At 38.9% G+C, this 17732-nt stretch overlaps 1 protein-coding gene across 2 annotated transcripts in view; it reads left to right on the forward strand.

Annotated features, from left to right (window-relative positions):
- LOC114147987 (radixin) overlaps nucleotides 1–17565 on the forward strand; it is a 45502-nt gene extending 27937 nt beyond the window's left edge. The window contains exons 3-15 of one of the 2 annotated variants that reach the window (XM_028022852.1): nucleotides 117–200; nucleotides 4285–4380; nucleotides 5337–5459; nucleotides 6234–6385; nucleotides 8176–8259; nucleotides 8410–8556; nucleotides 10168–10264; nucleotides 10368–10531; nucleotides 11873–12003; nucleotides 12829–12989; nucleotides 13681–13773; nucleotides 14034–14246; nucleotides 17094–17565. In XM_028022852.1, the coding sequence (XP_027878653.1) occupies nucleotides 117–200; nucleotides 4285–4380; nucleotides 5337–5459; nucleotides 6234–6385; nucleotides 8176–8259; nucleotides 8410–8556; nucleotides 10168–10264; nucleotides 10368–10531; nucleotides 11873–12003; nucleotides 12829–12989; nucleotides 13681–13773; nucleotides 14034–14246; nucleotides 17094–17258 (1710 nt within the window). In that variant the 3' untranslated portion in view covers nucleotides 17259–17565. The remainder of the gene's footprint in view (nucleotides 1–116; nucleotides 201–4284; nucleotides 4381–5336; nucleotides 5460–6233; nucleotides 6386–8175; nucleotides 8260–8409; nucleotides 8557–10167; nucleotides 10265–10367; nucleotides 10532–11872; nucleotides 12004–12828; nucleotides 12990–13680; nucleotides 13774–14033; nucleotides 14247–17093) is intronic. The other variant, XM_028022851.1, reaches the window with a different exon arrangement.
- The last annotated feature ends 167 nt before the right edge of the window (nucleotides 17566–17732 follow it).

Below are 17732 nucleotides of genomic sequence, written 5' to 3' on the forward strand. Positions count from 1 at the left end.
AGACTTGTGGCAATGTTCAGTCCAAGCAGGAAAAAATATTTTTATTAGTCAGTGTATTGACGATATTTAACACTGCTATTAAAAAGGCCTTTTAAACTTTTTTTGTGTTTTCCCAGGTCAATGTGCGCGTCACCACCATGGACGCTGAGTTGGAGTTCGCCATCCAGCCGAACACAACAGGAAAACAGCTGTTTGACCAGGCAAGAGTGTTTTACTTTACATAGGAAAAAAACATTCATATCTTCGAAAGCATCAGATGTTTAGATATGTATCCGAGTAGAATTAGACCTAATTCCATCTTAATTAGACCGTCTTAATGAATAAAGACTCTGGACTCAGAGTCTTTATTCATTAAGACTCTGAATAAAGTCTTAACAGGAAGCATAGCATTATTGTAGCTGCATGATATTATGAAATAATCAGGTTAAGATATTGCTGTAGAACATTCAGATTTTATCAGCTGTGATAAATCCACATTTTCCACTCTTCCAACACTCTCTGTGACCTTTAGCGTCTCAGACAATACCAGCTTGGCCTCTACTGGCATGCAGAGTCTGAATAATCATTTATACCTAAAGAAATATTTCATTATCAAGTCTATTGCCATGTAATTACAGCTCACAGACACTGTAGTGAGCTGTAGATGTGATTCTGAGATATTGTGCGGCTCTAATTGTTGGTTGTCGTGTGGTTGTACCAGTCGGTGCTCGGCTGGTTTTAGATCTGTACACAAAAGGTCCTTTTGTTTTAATTGGGACCTTTTAGAAGACAGAGGATGGGTGGAAGTATTGGGTGTATTGTGCCCGCCGTGGTGTGTGTGTGTGTGTATGTCTGGGAAGTAAAAGGGCAGCTTTCAGTGCCGTTTCATGTCAGACTGTGCAGGGTTGTTGGGGTTGTGGTGACATGGAGGAAGGAAGACAGAGAACAAGAGGCCTTTCTTTGTTTTCTGCTTTTGTTCTTTGCTCTTTTCTGAGTTCTGCTTTAGTTTTTTTACATGAAGGCAGAACAGCAAAAATGTGTTCTTTTAATTTGTTTGATAAAAATAGGGATTTGTCCTTGTCAAACATTTTTAAATGCCATTGTTAATGAACCAACCTACTTTTATGAATTCTAACTGAACATAGCAATGCTAGAGGATGTACATTATGTTAATAAAGTTACTGTAAACTGTTTGGAAAGGTGCTGCTGTAGCAAACATCCCAGACTTTTCTCATTTTTGGAGCAGAGCGTGGACAAGAGTAGAAGTTGGGCTTTCAACCCGGTTTTCCTGTCACATAGCTTGATACAATGGTTACACTATAAAACAAACTGTTCATCACTTTAAATGACGAAGAGGAAGTTTGTAACATTTACAGACGTCAACCTCACACGAGCGAAGCAGAAAGTGGCTCGTGTTTTTCACTCTTGTTGGTGGTTAGAGATGATTCTCTGAGTCAAAATACAGGTTAATCCTGACATGTAATTTTAAAGTAATCACATTTGAACTGCAGAAAAGTGGCTTAAACTGTGAGGTGATTGGAAAAGTTAACCAGTAATAAATGCTTAGCACCCTTCCACCTGCTTCCCCACCAAAGCTGGTTTCCAAGGTACACTTCTACCCCCTCAGGTCTTGTATACACATAGCCGTTTCTTTGTAGAAACTAGTACTTCCTCCATATTTTTTAAACAATATTGTACACACAGGATGTGTTTCAGAAATGTTTTCATCCACATAAACCAACACAAATCTGCTCCTGAGCGTTTTGAACATGCCAAACCCATAGGGGGCAGTGCAGCGCAAAGCTAAAACCTGCCAGCCAATCAGATTGCTTCAAAACACCCACAACTTTTCATTAGGAAGTGATCATGGCACCAGGTTTATTCTCGTGAACATATATATATATTTATATGTATAGGTTGAACTACTTTTTAAATGGTGTATTAGAATGTAAAGTTAATAAGACACAATTGGGAAACGTATCAAAGCGAGCATGTGAATTAATAACACTAATAACACAAACACAGTTTCCTCAAATCTCTACTTTGGTTGCAAGTTTCACAAATAGTTTTTAACGATATAAAATGATGATCTCGTGTGGATGAAAGGCCAAAGCACAAAAACAAATTGTCTTTATTTTCCCAGATATCTTAACTTGACTCCTTCCTTCTGTGGAAATAGTGTAGGGTAAAAAAAAGGAAAACTATTCCCAGAACCAAGCTTCAGTTTTGCGTAGCAGTAGTTTCATATTCAAATGTTCGCAGATTCACATGAATGACAAGGGAGTCCATTGACGGAGAGGCTGCAGAGCGAAATCTAAACGGCCATGAGCTCGTATAAACACACACTCGAAGAGATGAAGGCGGCCACTGTGAGCTTTTAAATCTAACACACCTCAGCTAAGCCGGCCTGAACACAAACTCTTTAATCTGTGACGATTACACAGCGTTCTTTTCCTCTTCTCTGGTCCACTTCTAACTCCTCCTTTCTCATCCTGAATGCATTCGTCGACATTTCGAGGCGTTCCGGACGATACTTCACGCATCGAGCTCCCCGCATTTAAACGAGCTGTACGTAAGCCCGAGCAAATTATTCATTCAACAGATTATTCATTCTCCCAGACGCCCCTGCTGAAGAGCATTTTAATGGGCTGTTTGAGTAAATTGCGTGTTCGTGTGATCACTTGATCCACATGGGTTTTTAATTTGTTTATGTGAGCTTGCCTCTGTGACGCCTGAAGCAGAGTTAATTACAGGCTGCGAGGGCTGACGTATTGACTGTAAATTCACTTTGGCATCAGAGTGTCCAAATCCCCTCTGGGAAATGGGTTGAGGTCTAGATGGTGTGATTTGAACAAGCGGAGTGTACTCAAAAAATTAAAAAGATAAAATAAAAGATGAAAAGGAATGTTGCATTAGTCAACAATGAGATCACATGTAGCGTTTTAACTCTTAGAAAACTTTATGGCGCCAGAATTCAAATTCTTTTTTCTTCTTTTCCTTTCGTTGTATTTTGCGTCTTTCTCTCGACAGACAGGGTGTTTAATTCATATCCACAGCGACGTCTGTAACTAAAATGCGTTTGATATGAATCTGACTCCGCGGTAAACGCTGACATTTCCCATGTTTATTCAAGTTACAACAACAATCTTGTGTATTTATTTTAGGATTTTTTGTGATAAACACAAAGTAGCGCAAGTGAAATGAGAATTCTAGTTCTTTTTAGCATTAATCAGAAGCAATTTAGGGGCAGAGGAGAACCTGTCTGCAGTTTGCTGCACAGCGGAGAAGACTCTGAAACAATGCGCTCCGATCAGCCCAAAATTGAACTCTTTGGCCTGCTTGCAAAATGCTGGGTGGCAAAAAGCTCACACTGCACCTAACCTCAAAGCCTCCATCCCCACTGAGGCCGAGAAACTGTTCAAACGGCCCAGTCAAAGTCTCTGAGCCTCGCAACAACAGCTGCTGTTGCAGAAAATGGCGGTTCTACAAAGTCTTAAGTCAAGAGGACTGAATACAATTGCATGCCACACTTTGCAGACTTAAATTTGCTAAAACGTTTGAAAAATGTTTTCTTGTCTTTCTTCTAAGCAATTGGACAAATACTCTGTGTCCGTCGTCACATAAAATTACAATTAAATACATTAATTTTTGGTTGTAATGAGACGAAAAGATATAAATACCTTTGGAAGACACTGAGATTAGATTGCACCAGACTGAATTGGATAGATATGATAAATCGATTTTATTGATTAGTTAAATTTTCTGAAGATTTATTTTTTGAAAATTGGAATTTTGTTTTTTTCACCAATACCCAGGGAGTGTGTTGGTGAAAAATAAACTATCATCTTGTTTTTTTTGACAAACTTGTTTCATTGCTGATCAAGTCACAGGAGGAATGAGTGAAGTAAAAGCCAAATGTTTAAGATTTTCTGTCATTTATATATTTTTTAAAAGACAAAACTATTTGGAAATCAAATTTTGAATTAAGAAAAAATTAAAGATTTATCTCCCAACCCTAATTTGAGCAGAATTTTACACAACTGGTCTGTTTTGTTTTGTTTCAAGTGCCTCAAGATGACAATTGTTTTGGACTGACTTAATCTAAATAAATATATTAAATCAAATATATCATTATTATTATTTTGAAGAAAATGATAGAGGGACTGGATAATACTTGATGTATGCTACATTGTTGGAATAAAGAGTCTCTCTTAGGGAAACCCATTTGGCTTAATGGACGGTTTCCCACTTGCCACCCGGTCCATGTGCCAGTAAGTGGAACCAAAAGCCTTGTTCTTGTTTCAGGTGGTGAAGACTGTGGGTTTGAGGGAAGTCTGGTTCTTCGGCCTGCAGTACACAGACAGCAAAGGCTACGTGACGTGGCTCAAACTCAACAAGAAGGTGAGAAAACCCTCCCAGGTACCGAAATCCGTCCAGGATTTCTTCCACATGGAACTGATGGTGGCAAAATAAAAGCCGCCACACCTTCAGATTCAAGTTTTTTTTAAATATTCATGTTAAAACAGTGTAAAGTCTATGAGATATATACATAAGGAAATATATGTGGCCTATATTTGGAGTCTTATATTAACCATGGTCAGAGTTTGAAATGAATTTCAACATCACGAAATGTTAAAAAGCTGGCTACTGTGTGCTGCGCTGCTCTGAGGAGTGAAGTAGAACTTGACAATATTTTGAAGTAGAGGGAGAGAAAAGGCGAAAGAAAGATACCCGAGGAAGGTTAAGTTGAATGTATTTTTTAGTTAAAGTCTGTGAGAACAACCCCAATGATGATGTATTTTGCATTTAAACAACAAAGTAGCTAATTAATATAGTTTTGGCTTTCAATTATGTTTAGTGTTTCACAGGGTTTCCCCTAGAAAACGTGCTCAGCCCGATGCTCCGGGCGCTAGGGCAGTCATCCATCCGGCCACCTGCCGTGTTTTAAGTTAAAAAATGTTTAAAGTTTACAGAAAATTTGAAAATGTCACTTGATAGCTATGCATTATTGGAAGATTGGACGATAAGTTAATACCTAAACACCAACTATAAAGTCCTAAAAAAGGCAGTTATTAAAAAAACTAAAATAAATTAACATCGCAAAACCTGGTGGGGGCACAAGTAAAGCCTGGTGGCCCGCCAGGCTTATGACACACTGTGGGAAACCCTGTGTTTCAGATTCGTTTTGAAGGCGCATCACTTCATTTCCCCCACAGACAGCCCAACAACACAGTTAAGAAAAAAATCTTAGAGGAAACCCTGCTAGCCTCTTTAATCTCATTTTGAGTGAATTATATAATTGATGAGTAATCGTGTTGAATAATTTTTAAAAAGTTTCCCCCCGTTCCCTCCATCAGGTGACCCAGCAGGACGTTAAAAAGGAGAATCCTCTCCAGTTCAAGTTCAGAGCGAAGTTCTTCCCGGAAGACGTTTCCGAGGAGCTCATCCAGGAGATCACGCAGAAGCTCTTCTTCCTTCAGGTGCGGCGCAGCGTTCATCTCGTAACGGTGACGTCACCACAAAGCAGATTTAGTCTGACTGTTTTGTTTCTACAACATGAAAGCGGCGCGCCGCGTGGAAACAGACTAGTTAATGCGGGTGAGTAGGGCGGCTGATCCGATGTGGAGCGATCGGGTCGTTTGGCAGCTTGTCGCCGATGGAGATCCCTAATGCAGTTAGCGGGAAGGTCGTTCCGCTCGACCTGATTCTCTGTTTACGTTCAGTAAAGCAAATGTGTCATGGGATTCTACACTTTGGATTAGCTCATGCTAGACTACTTAATGCGGGATGTTTGTTTTGTGTTCCTTAATTTTTCACTGAATCCTTTTAGTTTTCTGCCTGAGCTGGAAAAGTCCGTTTCATATTATGTGCTTCCGGTAGCCATTTCACTTTGGTGTTAAGGTCAGTGCAGACTCAGCAGGAACAAATAAACTGATAAATAAAATGAAGTTCTTCCAAAGCTGCTTTCCAGATTTTTCTTCTTTATCTGCTAGTTCACTGTGTGTCTGTGACAAACATCACATTACTGTTCTGATGAAGAGGCTGAACGGGCAATCAGAAATCCAAGTCAATACAACAGCTCCCTCTACTGGAAGACAAACTACTTGCAATCTGAGCAAATTTTCATACCGTCTCATTTCTCTGTTTCTCACAGATGCTTAAAATATTGGTTAAAATCGCAATATTTCAGCAAAATTCAATAAACCACATCCAGAATCTGATTCTACCTTTGAACTTGTGTTTGCCCTCTTAAGGTGAAAGAGGCCATTTTGAATGATGAGAACTACTGTCCTCCAGAAACGGCCGTCTTGCTGGCCTCCTATGCGGTTCAAGCCAAGTATGGAGATTACAGCAAAGACGTCCACAAGCCCGGTTACCTGGCAAACGACCGGCTGCTGCCACAGAGGTACAGCACAGACGCACACAAAGGCTGTCTTTTTGCTGTTTTTTTTCTTTTTTTCACAGCAAAACTAAAGAAAAGGAACAGAAATGTTCTTTTTTTGTTTGTTTTGTTGAACATATAATGTTGTGCTGCCAAGTTCTGTAGAGCTTGTCAGTATCTTTAAATCTGTATGTAGGCCTGAACATTACATCAATTAATGACATGATCAATAAATAAAAAAAACCTCAGTAATTCTCATTTGCTTGATTTATTGTTTTTCTATTTTTTTTTCTTTCTACCAAAAACAGGATGATAAAAGTCTTCATTGTGGAGCTTTGGCCTCAACTTGCCCTTCTTTTAAGGATAGTTTTTTATTTCCAGAAACTCCATAATTCATTTTATTTGTTGTTTCTGTTTTGATCATTTATTTTGGATATTGGATAAAATGCCTTCCAGCTCCAGTGTTAAATGTTTATTAGAATGTAAAGTTTATTTGACCATGTGTTCTTGAGTTATTATGCCATTACGTGCTTACAGGCAGAATCTGTCCTTTTATCCTCAAAACAAACATTTAGTTGGAAAAAAATAAGCGGGAAGTGGATTTTCCCCCCCAAATTAGCAGGAGAAAAAAAAAAGCAATGCTGGGGATCTGTTATCCAGCATATTAACTTACTATCACTTCATGCAATCTGAATATTATAAATAACAATAATTTTCATTCCTCTTAGTTTTGTAGCCATAAAGCACATAGTATAGCAGTGTACTGTAAATGCCACCGCTGTTCTGCTCTGTGTTTTATTCCAGCGTGCAACAATGAATGAATTTCTCTTTGAAGCATCAACATAACATTCATTTTTATAATAGCCAAAATGATTTCAAATAACAACAAACCATCCAAGTCTCAAAATCTTTAACTTTAATGCACAAAAAGTTGAAAGAAGTACATAGTAGTGATATTAGATCTACAATTAACAATTATTTGTTATCGATTAATCTATCGATGATGATTAATTGGCAAAAAGAATATTGGCACATTCTGCATATTTTTCATTCAAGTCTTTTTATATGCTATTAAAATAGATTAAAAGACAAGATAAAAGTAATTCAATTCTTTAATAAAAAAAAAAAAAAAGACAATAAAGATTTAGTTTTCCAGAATGCAATAAGAGGATTCCTCTAGTGAACAACTGATGGTTTGTAGCAAAAGATTCATCTGCAGCTAAAACAATACTTCAAAAATGGCTCGGCTCGTTCTGCTTGACTTAACATCAATACGGTGGAGGTCTGATCTGTCGATTATGTTTTTGATTAATTAATTAATAATTCAACAGCAAAAAGTTCTTAATAGGAGATTTGTTTTACAGAGTTTGAACTGGTTGAAGCTAAAACTACATGTGGAGTTCTGGGTAGAACATGTTTACAGACAAAGTTTTATTTTTTTTAAATTTTAAGTGCAAAATGTATATATTTTTAGTTTTGGTTTAATTGCTGCTCTGACTGACTGTGTTGTTCTTTGAGTCTGGCGATTATTTCAAGAATTGATTAATCACGATTAATCGTTTCAGATCTGGGTGACATCAGGCCTTTTAGTCATTAGGGATCAACTTATTGTTGGTTTGGTTGGTACCATCAGGTTTGGTGTTCAGCGTCAGGATGGATATTTAGACGTATTCCTAGTTTTATTAAAGCTATTTGCATGCAGAATGCCACATGTAATATGACTGTTCAGTTCTCTTGCTCTCTGGATGTTTCCTCATTTGTAACAAATAAATGTTGGCTGACGGTCTTCATGGTTTATGTTGTAAAATCTATAGAGTTTTGGAGCAACACAAGTTAACAAAGGAGCAGTGGGAGGACAGAATACAGACATGGCACGAGGAGCACAGAGGAATGCTCAGGTGAATGTTTTAATGGTTGTTTTTTTTATTATTATTATATAGATTATTTCTATGATTCAAAGGATTGTGGCTAATGCACTTTCTACTAAATTCCAAGGTATTGAACGAGTGTAGCGTCCCGGTGTCTCTGTTCACTGTGTCCTTGTGCAGGGAGGACGCCATGATGGAGTACCTGAAGATCGCTCAGGACCTGGAGATGTACGGCGTTAACTACTTCGAAATCAAAAACAAGAAGGGCACGGAGCTGTGGCTGGGCGTGGACGCTCTGGGCCTCAACATTTATGAGCACGAAGACAAGTAAAAAAAAAAATAATAAAACCTCAAACACATCATTAGCTCTAGTTGGTCTGGCTAGCAGGTTCTTTGCTTTAAATCATAGGTGTCCAAAGTACGGCCCCTTGAAATCTGTATCATTCTGACTTTAGTCCAAGAATGATACAGATTTGCAACATTTATTAAACTTAGCTAAATGTTTTCAAAGAGAGTGATCTAAATCCTGATTTTTATAACAGAAATGACTGTTTTGCTAAATTTTTTCAGACGCAAACATGCTAAAACATTACGTTTTGTATCTCTTATTTTCACATTTTCAATCCTGACTAATTTATGCGTTTCAAAACGCTTAGTTTGTTACTGGGTATGTACACGAACATTTCTTTTTGGCCCTCTGGTCCTTTTGACTTCTTGATTTTGGCCCATGTGCCCAAAGGTTTGGACATTCTTGCTTTAAACGCAAAGCACCCGTAAACTTTAAAAAGACACTAGTCTTTTCTTTCTCTCTTTTCTTTTTTTTTTTTGAGGAGTTGCACGTAGATGTTGATCTACGGTAGCGACTGCTGAAGTTAAAATATGTTGAGGAAATCAAAAGTAGTTAATTTGATTCTCTGTAGAGACTTGTGCTGCTTTTTTCCCCCCCCCTCTTCTTTGCGGATCCAGAGGTTGGGATTATTTCCCGTCCTTCTTTGCAAAATAGTCCAAACTCGATCAGATTGGATGAAGGCTTCCTAACGGCATGATGCTGCCACCACCGTGTTTCACACTGGGGATGATATGTTCAGTGACGTGCGGAGCTAATTGTGCCACCATCCGTACTGTTTGACATGCAGGTTTTGTATTAATGGATGTAAAATATTAACGCAAATTTACCAGATTTAGCAAGAAAAACTTTCCATGAAGCAAACACAAGATGCAAAAACACCATTAAAGCAATGTCATGAATTAAAATAAGAAATGCAGTAAAAATAAATAAAAACGATGCGTGGTCGAGGAACCCTACTTTAAGAGGCTGATATCAAAATGCTAGTGTCTTTTTAAAGTTACTGTTCCTGAACATTGTTTTAAAGTAAACTTCTCCACAGCTTCATCTCTCCTGACCTGTTCAACGTCTCTCACGGTTTTAATGAAACTGTTTGTTTATGAACGTTGTCCAACAAATTCCACTGAAATCTCAGGAAAAATTGCTGTTCTTTTAATCCCTTTCTATGTATTTGTGATCTGTTGAGGAAAAACAAACCCTTTTCCTTCCGTTACATAACTCTGCTTGGCAGAACGTGGGAAACGTCAGAGTTTTTCTACTTTTGCACGGCCGTGTATGAGGCTGAAAACTGAAAGAGGAGGAGAGCGAAACCACAACAGCTCCGTCACTCTGGATTTATTTACTCCCTTCATAACGGCGACAACCAGCAGATAAAACTCTGAGCTCAAGTGATTTTATTCTTATGTGTTGAGCTCTTGGCACCATTGAATGCTGAGTGCCGTTCCAGACGGGAACGGTAGAAACAAATCAGCACTACCGAAGCTGTGAAAATATGGAGAAAATTGACACCAAGCATTTGAAAGAGAATCATTTGTAAACTTTGTGAGCAAATCACAATTTCCATCCTAAATGTTCACCCGACATCTCCTCAGATTGTCTCCGAAGATCGGCTTCCCTTGGAGCGAGATTAGAAACATTTCCTTCAACGACAAGAAGTTTGTCATCAAACCCATCGACAAGAAAGCTCCAGTAAGTCCAACCGACTGAACGGAAATAAATTGGTGCCGGTCCTGTGTAAAAATACGGCGATCATTTAAAGCGTAACCTGCGCCGTGCCCCCCTACCCCTGCAGGACTTTGTGTTCTACGCCCCTCGGTTACGGATCAACAAGCGCATCCTGGCGTTGTGCATGGGAAACCACGAGTTGTACATGAGGAGGAGGAAGCCGGACACCATCGAGGTGCAGCAGATGAAGGCCCAGGCGAGAGAGGAGAAGCACCACAAGCAGATGGAGAGGTACGGTGTCAATCAAGACTCATATCATCCTGAAGCTCAATTTGTACTTCTTCTGCTAGTTTAACATGTGTTTTTTTTCCTTTCATAACTCCTAGTGGGCAGTAGGGGGCGGTGTTGTATCAGAAAAAAATACTCGGTCACAGTGCGTTACTGTTAGAGTGGATGTTACAGAAAGGAATAAATAAAATAAATTACACACAAAATAAATGGTATAATTTGCAGCGGGACCAATAAGCAATTCGCCTACATCACATGTGCCAAACATGAGGCTTGCGGGCTAAATGCAGCCCACCATAAATGTTTATGTGGCCTTCTATACCCTAGCGTAGGGCTGTCAAACTCATTTTGGAGTGCTCTTAAAGGGCCGGTTGTGTGAATGTATTGCTAAAACCTGATCACTAACTGGTAAAATATCAATGAATTCTTCAAATTAAATAATATTAGTGAACATCTTTTCAGTCCCTCCAGGATTTTGTGATTGTTTTGTGATTTCTTTTTGCAATAAAAAATCAAAGTGATTGTGGTACTAATTTGGAAATATTTGTGATATTTGCTCTTATTTATGACAGTAAATGCGACTTTTTTATATAGATCATGGACTATAATCTTACATCAATTAGGGCTGAGGCAGCTGTTTAGTGCAAGTAAGAAAGTTTTTGACAAATTTTGAGAAAAATCTGCAATAAACTCCCAATTATTAGCACCGATATTTGTTGATTTTTTTTTCATGAATTTCCATAATAATTCTCAAGAAACTGGATGAACTGATTAATTTGCAGTAAACAGATAAAAACTGCTCTGATTTGATTGAAAACATAATTTTTAAGCACACTTAGTATTTAGTCTAGAATCTAGAGGGCCACATAAAAAGCTATAGCGGACCAGATTTGGCCCACGGGCCTCGAGTTTGACACACGTGCTCTAGAGAGTCACATAGCAGGAATTTTACAATAACAGTTGTGTAATTACATATTATTTTATCTGTCGAATAACATGAGTTTTTATTTCTATAGTTCCAAATTACATCAAAAAGATGTTAAATATTGATGAAGAAAAACTTATCAAACACACAGAGGCATACAGTATATTAACACTTTGTTAGATTTAACAGTTTCATGATTATATTCTGCCACAAATCCTTCCTATGTTGCAGTCTTCAGTTGTCTTCAGGCTTTGCTCAACAAACTCAATTCAAAACGTATCTGTAATGTCTTGATGTAAAACACAGATGTGTGTCTTTTAATGTAACATTTTCAACAACTCGACTTCTAACTTGATGTTTGGCTGCGATTTAAAAAAAGAAAAGAAACATCTAGATTTTGTTTTGCGTTTCTCTGACAGAGCGCAGCTGGAGAACGAGAAGAAAAAGCGCGAGCTGGCAGAGAAAGAGAAGGAGCGAATAGAGAGGGAAAAGGCCGAGCTGATCGAGAGGCTGAGGCAGATCGAAGAGCAGACGCAACGGGCTCAGAAAGGTATGACCGGACCGGGAGCGTGCTGCTCCCACGCCGTCAGTCGTCTTTATTGTCGCTATATTGTTGAATAAATGACAGATTTTGGGCAGGAAGACGATCTCAGTTTGTCCGGGTAGATGAATTTCAATATATATTGGTCTAAATTATTATTATTATTATTATTTCAATAAAAGTAAGATTTGTATCACACATGTAAATGTCTTTTTTTTTAGAAATTACATCCTATGCTAAAGTTTGCACCCTATGCTAACGTTTCAAATGGAAGAGCTTAACTTCCTACTGTCTCCCTAAAGAACGGCGACACCTGATTGGTTCACCTGCACAGAAACGTTCTGCACCACATTAGCACAAGGCAAAACGTGCATCAGATAATTACTAAAGATTTAAATAATAAATGCTGATTTATGACATTTGTGGGTTTTTTAAAAATTCCTACTCATTAAAGGTTATGCAAGTATATCATCAACTATAAACTGCTGCAATAAAAATGTCTATTTGCAGAGCCAAGTGTTTTTCCCCATGTGAATTTGCATATAACAGATAAATAGTGAGGCTCCTTGTTACAGGCTGCCTTCTTTTTCCCTCCATTTGCTTCTTCAACTTGACTGCGATTTGAAAAAAGAAAAGAAAGAAAAACTTGGATGACAATTTCTCTTAGCCTCCCTTTTAGAAAAAAAAAAAGGAAAACCAAACGCATAAAAGTCAAAAGTGCAGGAATAAAAACTTCAAAGCGAACTTTTTTTTTTTTTAGCGGCTCGAGCCCAGAAAGCTCGCTGACCGCAGCCGGCACGTCGATCGGCCGTTTTACTCTGAATGTCCCCACAGAGCTGGAGGAGCAGACGCGCCGGGCGCTGGAGCTGGAGCAGGAGCGAAAGCGGGCAAAGGAAGAGGCCGAGCGGCTGGACAGGGAGAGGCAGGTGGCGGAGGAGGCCAAGGCAACGCTGGCTCAGCAGGCCGCCGACCAAAAGAAGACCCAGGAACAACTGGTGGGTTTTTATTTTTGATTCGTTGACTCATCTGTTGCGTCCCCTTTTTATTGTTATTTGTCTCCAGCTTTCAATTTCTCACTTGTCGATGCATCACAACACATTATGCAGAGCAACAAGCGAGACTCATTCCATTTTGTTTTCTCAAACTTCTTGTTTTAGGTCAGTTAGAATCGGCCAAATTATTTCTGTTTCCTAAATGCCAGAAAACTTGGCAAGGATATTGCTTTTTAGAAATTTTTTATTTTGTTGATGTTTTTTTAAACCCCTTATAAAAGCCTAAGTCTTACATTTTGAAAGACAGTTTGCCATGATACTCACCAAATGTATGTAAACTTTTGAATTCAACAAAAAAGAAAATCTGTAAAGAACATTCCTGCCAAGTTTTCTGACATTTACAAAATAGAAATAATTCAGGCAATTGTGACTAAGCTAAAACAAGGATTGATTTAACTACACACAGTTAGAAAGTTTTTTTATTCCGTGTATGTAAACGTCTGGTTCAAACTTTTTATATATATATATATATATATATATATATATATATATATATATATATATATATATATATATATATATATAGGTATATATAACATTTTTCATTTTTTAAAGTCAGTTATTGTTACACTTCTATTTAATTTGTCCTTGACTTCAGCGGTGCAGTGTCTGATTACTGATGTCTTTCATGCAGGCTGCCGAGTTAGCAGAGTTCACTGCCAAAATCGCTCTGCTTGAGGAGGCAAAGAGGAAAAAGGAGGAGGAAGCGTCGGAGTGGCAACACAAAGTAATGAAACCTGTCGTCTGTTTGTGTGACGTGTTTATTGACTCGTTAAAGTGAAAGAGTGGATCCTAGATGGTCTTCTCTCCTTATTTGCAGTCATTTTGTCTTCTTTAGCATTTTTTTTGTTTAGATAAAGAACCTAGAACCATCCAGGGACAGACAAGAACTCCTAAATAGTGCATAAAATTAAAACCCACGTGTCTCTCTCTTTTTTTTCTTTCTCTCGCCTGTGTTTCCCCCCCCCCCCTGCCGTAACCTTCCAGGCCATTTCAGCGCAGGAAGACCTGGAGAAGACGAGGGAGGAGCTGAAGACGGCCATCACGTCTCCGCCGGCGCCTGAGCACGACGACGAGCACGACGAGCTGAACTCGGAGGCAGAGGCCGAGCTGGTCAGCGACGGCGTCAGCAGCCAGCGCAGCGAAGAGGAGCGCGTCACCGAGGCGGAGAAGAACGACCGCGTGAAGAAACAGCTGCAGGTACGCACACGCATTCTTCTTCAAGAGAAGAAGAAGAGAAAAACACTCTGAAGGTGTGCCGTGCATCAAATGGCAAAAACACAAAATCGTACCAAGTATATTTTTGTCTCGTTTCCAATGCAAATATCTTAGTGCGCTTAATTTAAGAAAAATCTAACTCAAGAAATTGTCTTGTAATAAGTACATTTCTCTGCCAATAACTTTTTCAGTACCAGGGAATTATTTACTGGAAACAAGCTCCTGCATTTTGCTGAAAAGTTAGTTTTGTTTCATTTCAAATGTAACAAAATGTACGCAGTCGAATCGAGACTAAAAATACTTGGTACGTTTGATTGTTTTTACAGTGTAACATCCCTGCTTTAGGTGCTTTTGTGTTTGATTGAATCCTGTGTATAAATCCAGCTGCTTCGTTCAATCCATTAAAGAACATTAGCGAACCTCTAGCAACCAGCTAGGAAAGGGTGGTGGCATCAATTAACTTGCTCACTCTGTGGTTACCTAGCAACAACCTGTTGAGTAACTTGCGCAGCAACAGTTTCAGGTTTTACCGCCGTGTCACATAACTGCTTAAAAGAACCCAAACGAACAGAAAAACCTCCCCAGAAGTATGGAGTGAAAACTATTGATCAATGCCACCAGTTTGGCAGTATTTAAGATATAAAGTCATCGATGTGGACTGAGTCTTTACATCGTGGCACATTTTTCAGCCATATTGTCACACAATAAAACCAAACAAAAGCTGATTGACTGGCGAAATGGATTCATAGTTTTATCATAATATTTTGAAGTGCTGTCGTGACAACAAGAACCAAGATTATAAATAACATTTAAGTCTTTTTGTGAACCAATTGTGGAGAAAATAGTAGTTTTTAATGCATAAACTCTTTTACTGTTTCAAAATTGACACCATTCATATATCCCTCCTTGCCGGCCATACAATGTCACTTTTTCTGTTTAAAAAGGTCAGTGTTTTTTTTTTTTTTTTTTTTTTTTTTTTTTTTTTTACCATTTCACACTCCTTTCCTAAGAGTCTTTACGCTTGGAAACTTATACTCTTTTGCCTCATTCACGGGCCGCTGCCGATACATCTGTCTACAGATGTGATCTCCCTCTGACCCCATTTAGCGCGACATCACCACACACTGCCACCTCTGATATGCAAGAACCTTTTTAGCAAGACATGGGAGCTTCTTTCAGGACAATAATTCCTCAATATTGATGGAGGAACACCAGTTTCCGTGGCAGATTATTTCACTTAAAAATGTCTCATTACAACTGAAATAATCTGCCCCTGGAACGAGAAGTTTTTTAAAAACAATAGTAAGGAATTTTTCACTTACAACAAGCTCCTACATTTTGCCGAAAAGTTACTTCTAGTTTAGTTTTTGTCTTGTTTCTTATGTCTTGTGACCAAAAACGCTTAGTAAGCTGTTTGTGCAGGTTTATTACCATGTTTTGGATTCCACAGTTGGGAAAACGCACAAGAAATCAGCCTGGGGAAAGGAGAGCTCCAGGACGATTCCTTCTAGGAAAAAAGATATTCCACATTGTTTAGTTGGGGCACAGCAATAACGGCGCTGCTGTCAGTTCCTCAAAGCTGGTTGTAATTATGCAGGCATGCATCACCACACAATATTCATAACCCTAATATTGCATAACCCTAACCCTCCTAAACGTGCCAATTTCGCTTTTGTTCTATTTTTGCGACATTTGAAATGTTTGCTCAAAATTCGCTTGACAATTGGACACAAACGCAGCTAATTTAGCAGATTTCAGTGCTTTTACCAGAATCCTCCTTTTGTTCCTGTTATCAATCTCTGGTTGTTGCTGTTGCTTAATCTGGCTGGGAAAATACGTGATTCCCCACTTCTGCTTTCAAAGTTCCCATTTTTCCAACCTGCCAATTTGCTTTTGTTTTGCTTTTCTGCTACTTTTCAAAGAACCTGTGTAGAAATGATGGTCTTAAATCAGCCATATGGTTAACATTAGGCAGGTATAATTTTACATTTTTCTTTCTTCTTTTTTTTTTTAAACGTGCCGTCAAAGATGAATGTGGTCCATAGAGTGTAGACGAACAAAACGAACTGACAGCAGCATCGGAAATGAATGTGCATAAAAAAAGAATCAGTCAATTTTAAAATGTGATTGAATGCAATCACTGATTGTGGTTTATATCACTAAAATGCAGAAGAAGTCTTTTGTAAATTTAAATGTTTTTCAAGGATAATGTTTGTTTTTCACTATTAATGCTGAGTCACACTTATACAGTTAGCTAATAAACATGCAACACAATTTTAAACATAATTCTTATTATCACAACAGCACCACAAAATATCATAATGAAATTATGTAAGATTTGGTGGTTTTTATTTTTATCACTAGATGGAAAAACAGATTTGGAGTGAATTCAAAAGACTGCAGACAGCGAGGATATAGAGTCGGCTTAGACATTATTCTCTTTCTAGTCTGAAAAAAATTTGAATGAGGCAAAACATAAAAGACTGATTTAAAGGTTGGAAAAAGGTTTTTTATTTTTGTTAAATTTACACCTTGCACGTGTTGTGCTTCCCCTGACTTAATTTTTAAAAACTTCGCTGATACAAGAAAAAACAAAAGTCTTCATGCAACAAAACCTTCCACTCTGAAGAGTGTTGTAGTTGGTGCAGTCTGGTCCAACTTGCATTCACCAATCGAATCACATCTCAAAAAATGTTAAAGCTTCATTTAATTTGAAGCAACGCCATTCGTCGGTGATGCAGTCTGTGTGTTTTCTGCGAGCTTGAAATCGGCCGGTTCATTGTCTGTGATGGATTGTGAGACGGCGTGTCCCTTCTTCCCTCCCTCCAGGCTCTGAGCTCGGAGTTGGCGGAGGCCCGGGACGACACCAAGAAAACCCAGAACGACATGCTGCACGCCGAGAACGTCCGGGCGGGGAGAGACAAGTACAAGACGCTGCGCCAGATCCGCCAGGGCAACACCAAGCAGCGCATCGACGAGTTCGAGTCCATGTGAACGCACGCGACGGTCGGTCGGTCTCATTGCCACGGCAACGCCTCACTTTACTTGTTTCAAAACCCAAAAGCCTGCTCTTGCCACTCCGGGATCTTTTCTTTTTTCTTTTTCTTCTCTGCTTGTTTTGGCCCAGGAGGAAGAGCTGCAGCAGCAGCAGCTGCAGCTGCAGCAGCAGCGGCTGCAGCTGCAGCTGCGAGGCTTTTTCGCGAGTTCAGCCTCTTTAAAGCTCTACCTGCAAGCAGCTGGCCCGTTGCAGTTCTGTATGCTACGAGAGGCTCCGCCCTCAACCTAACAAAGCACTTTTTTTTTTAAAACTCAGCTGAGGAAAAAAAACAACAAAAAATATCAATCGGCAGATGTCCCCCTCTTGCACATTGCTGGTTATTTTAACGCTCGCATGTGCTGTAACTTAAACAATTACTGGACTCCGCCCTGATAAAACTTGAGACTGGACTGAGAATGGATGTGCTTTAC

The sequence above is a fragment of the Xiphophorus couchianus genome, chromosome 7 (genome assembly GCF_001444195.1).
Source record: "Xiphophorus couchianus chromosome 7, X_couchianus-1.0, whole genome shotgun sequence".
Taxonomy (NCBI): Eukaryota; Metazoa; Chordata; class Actinopteri; order Cyprinodontiformes; family Poeciliidae; genus Xiphophorus; species Xiphophorus couchianus.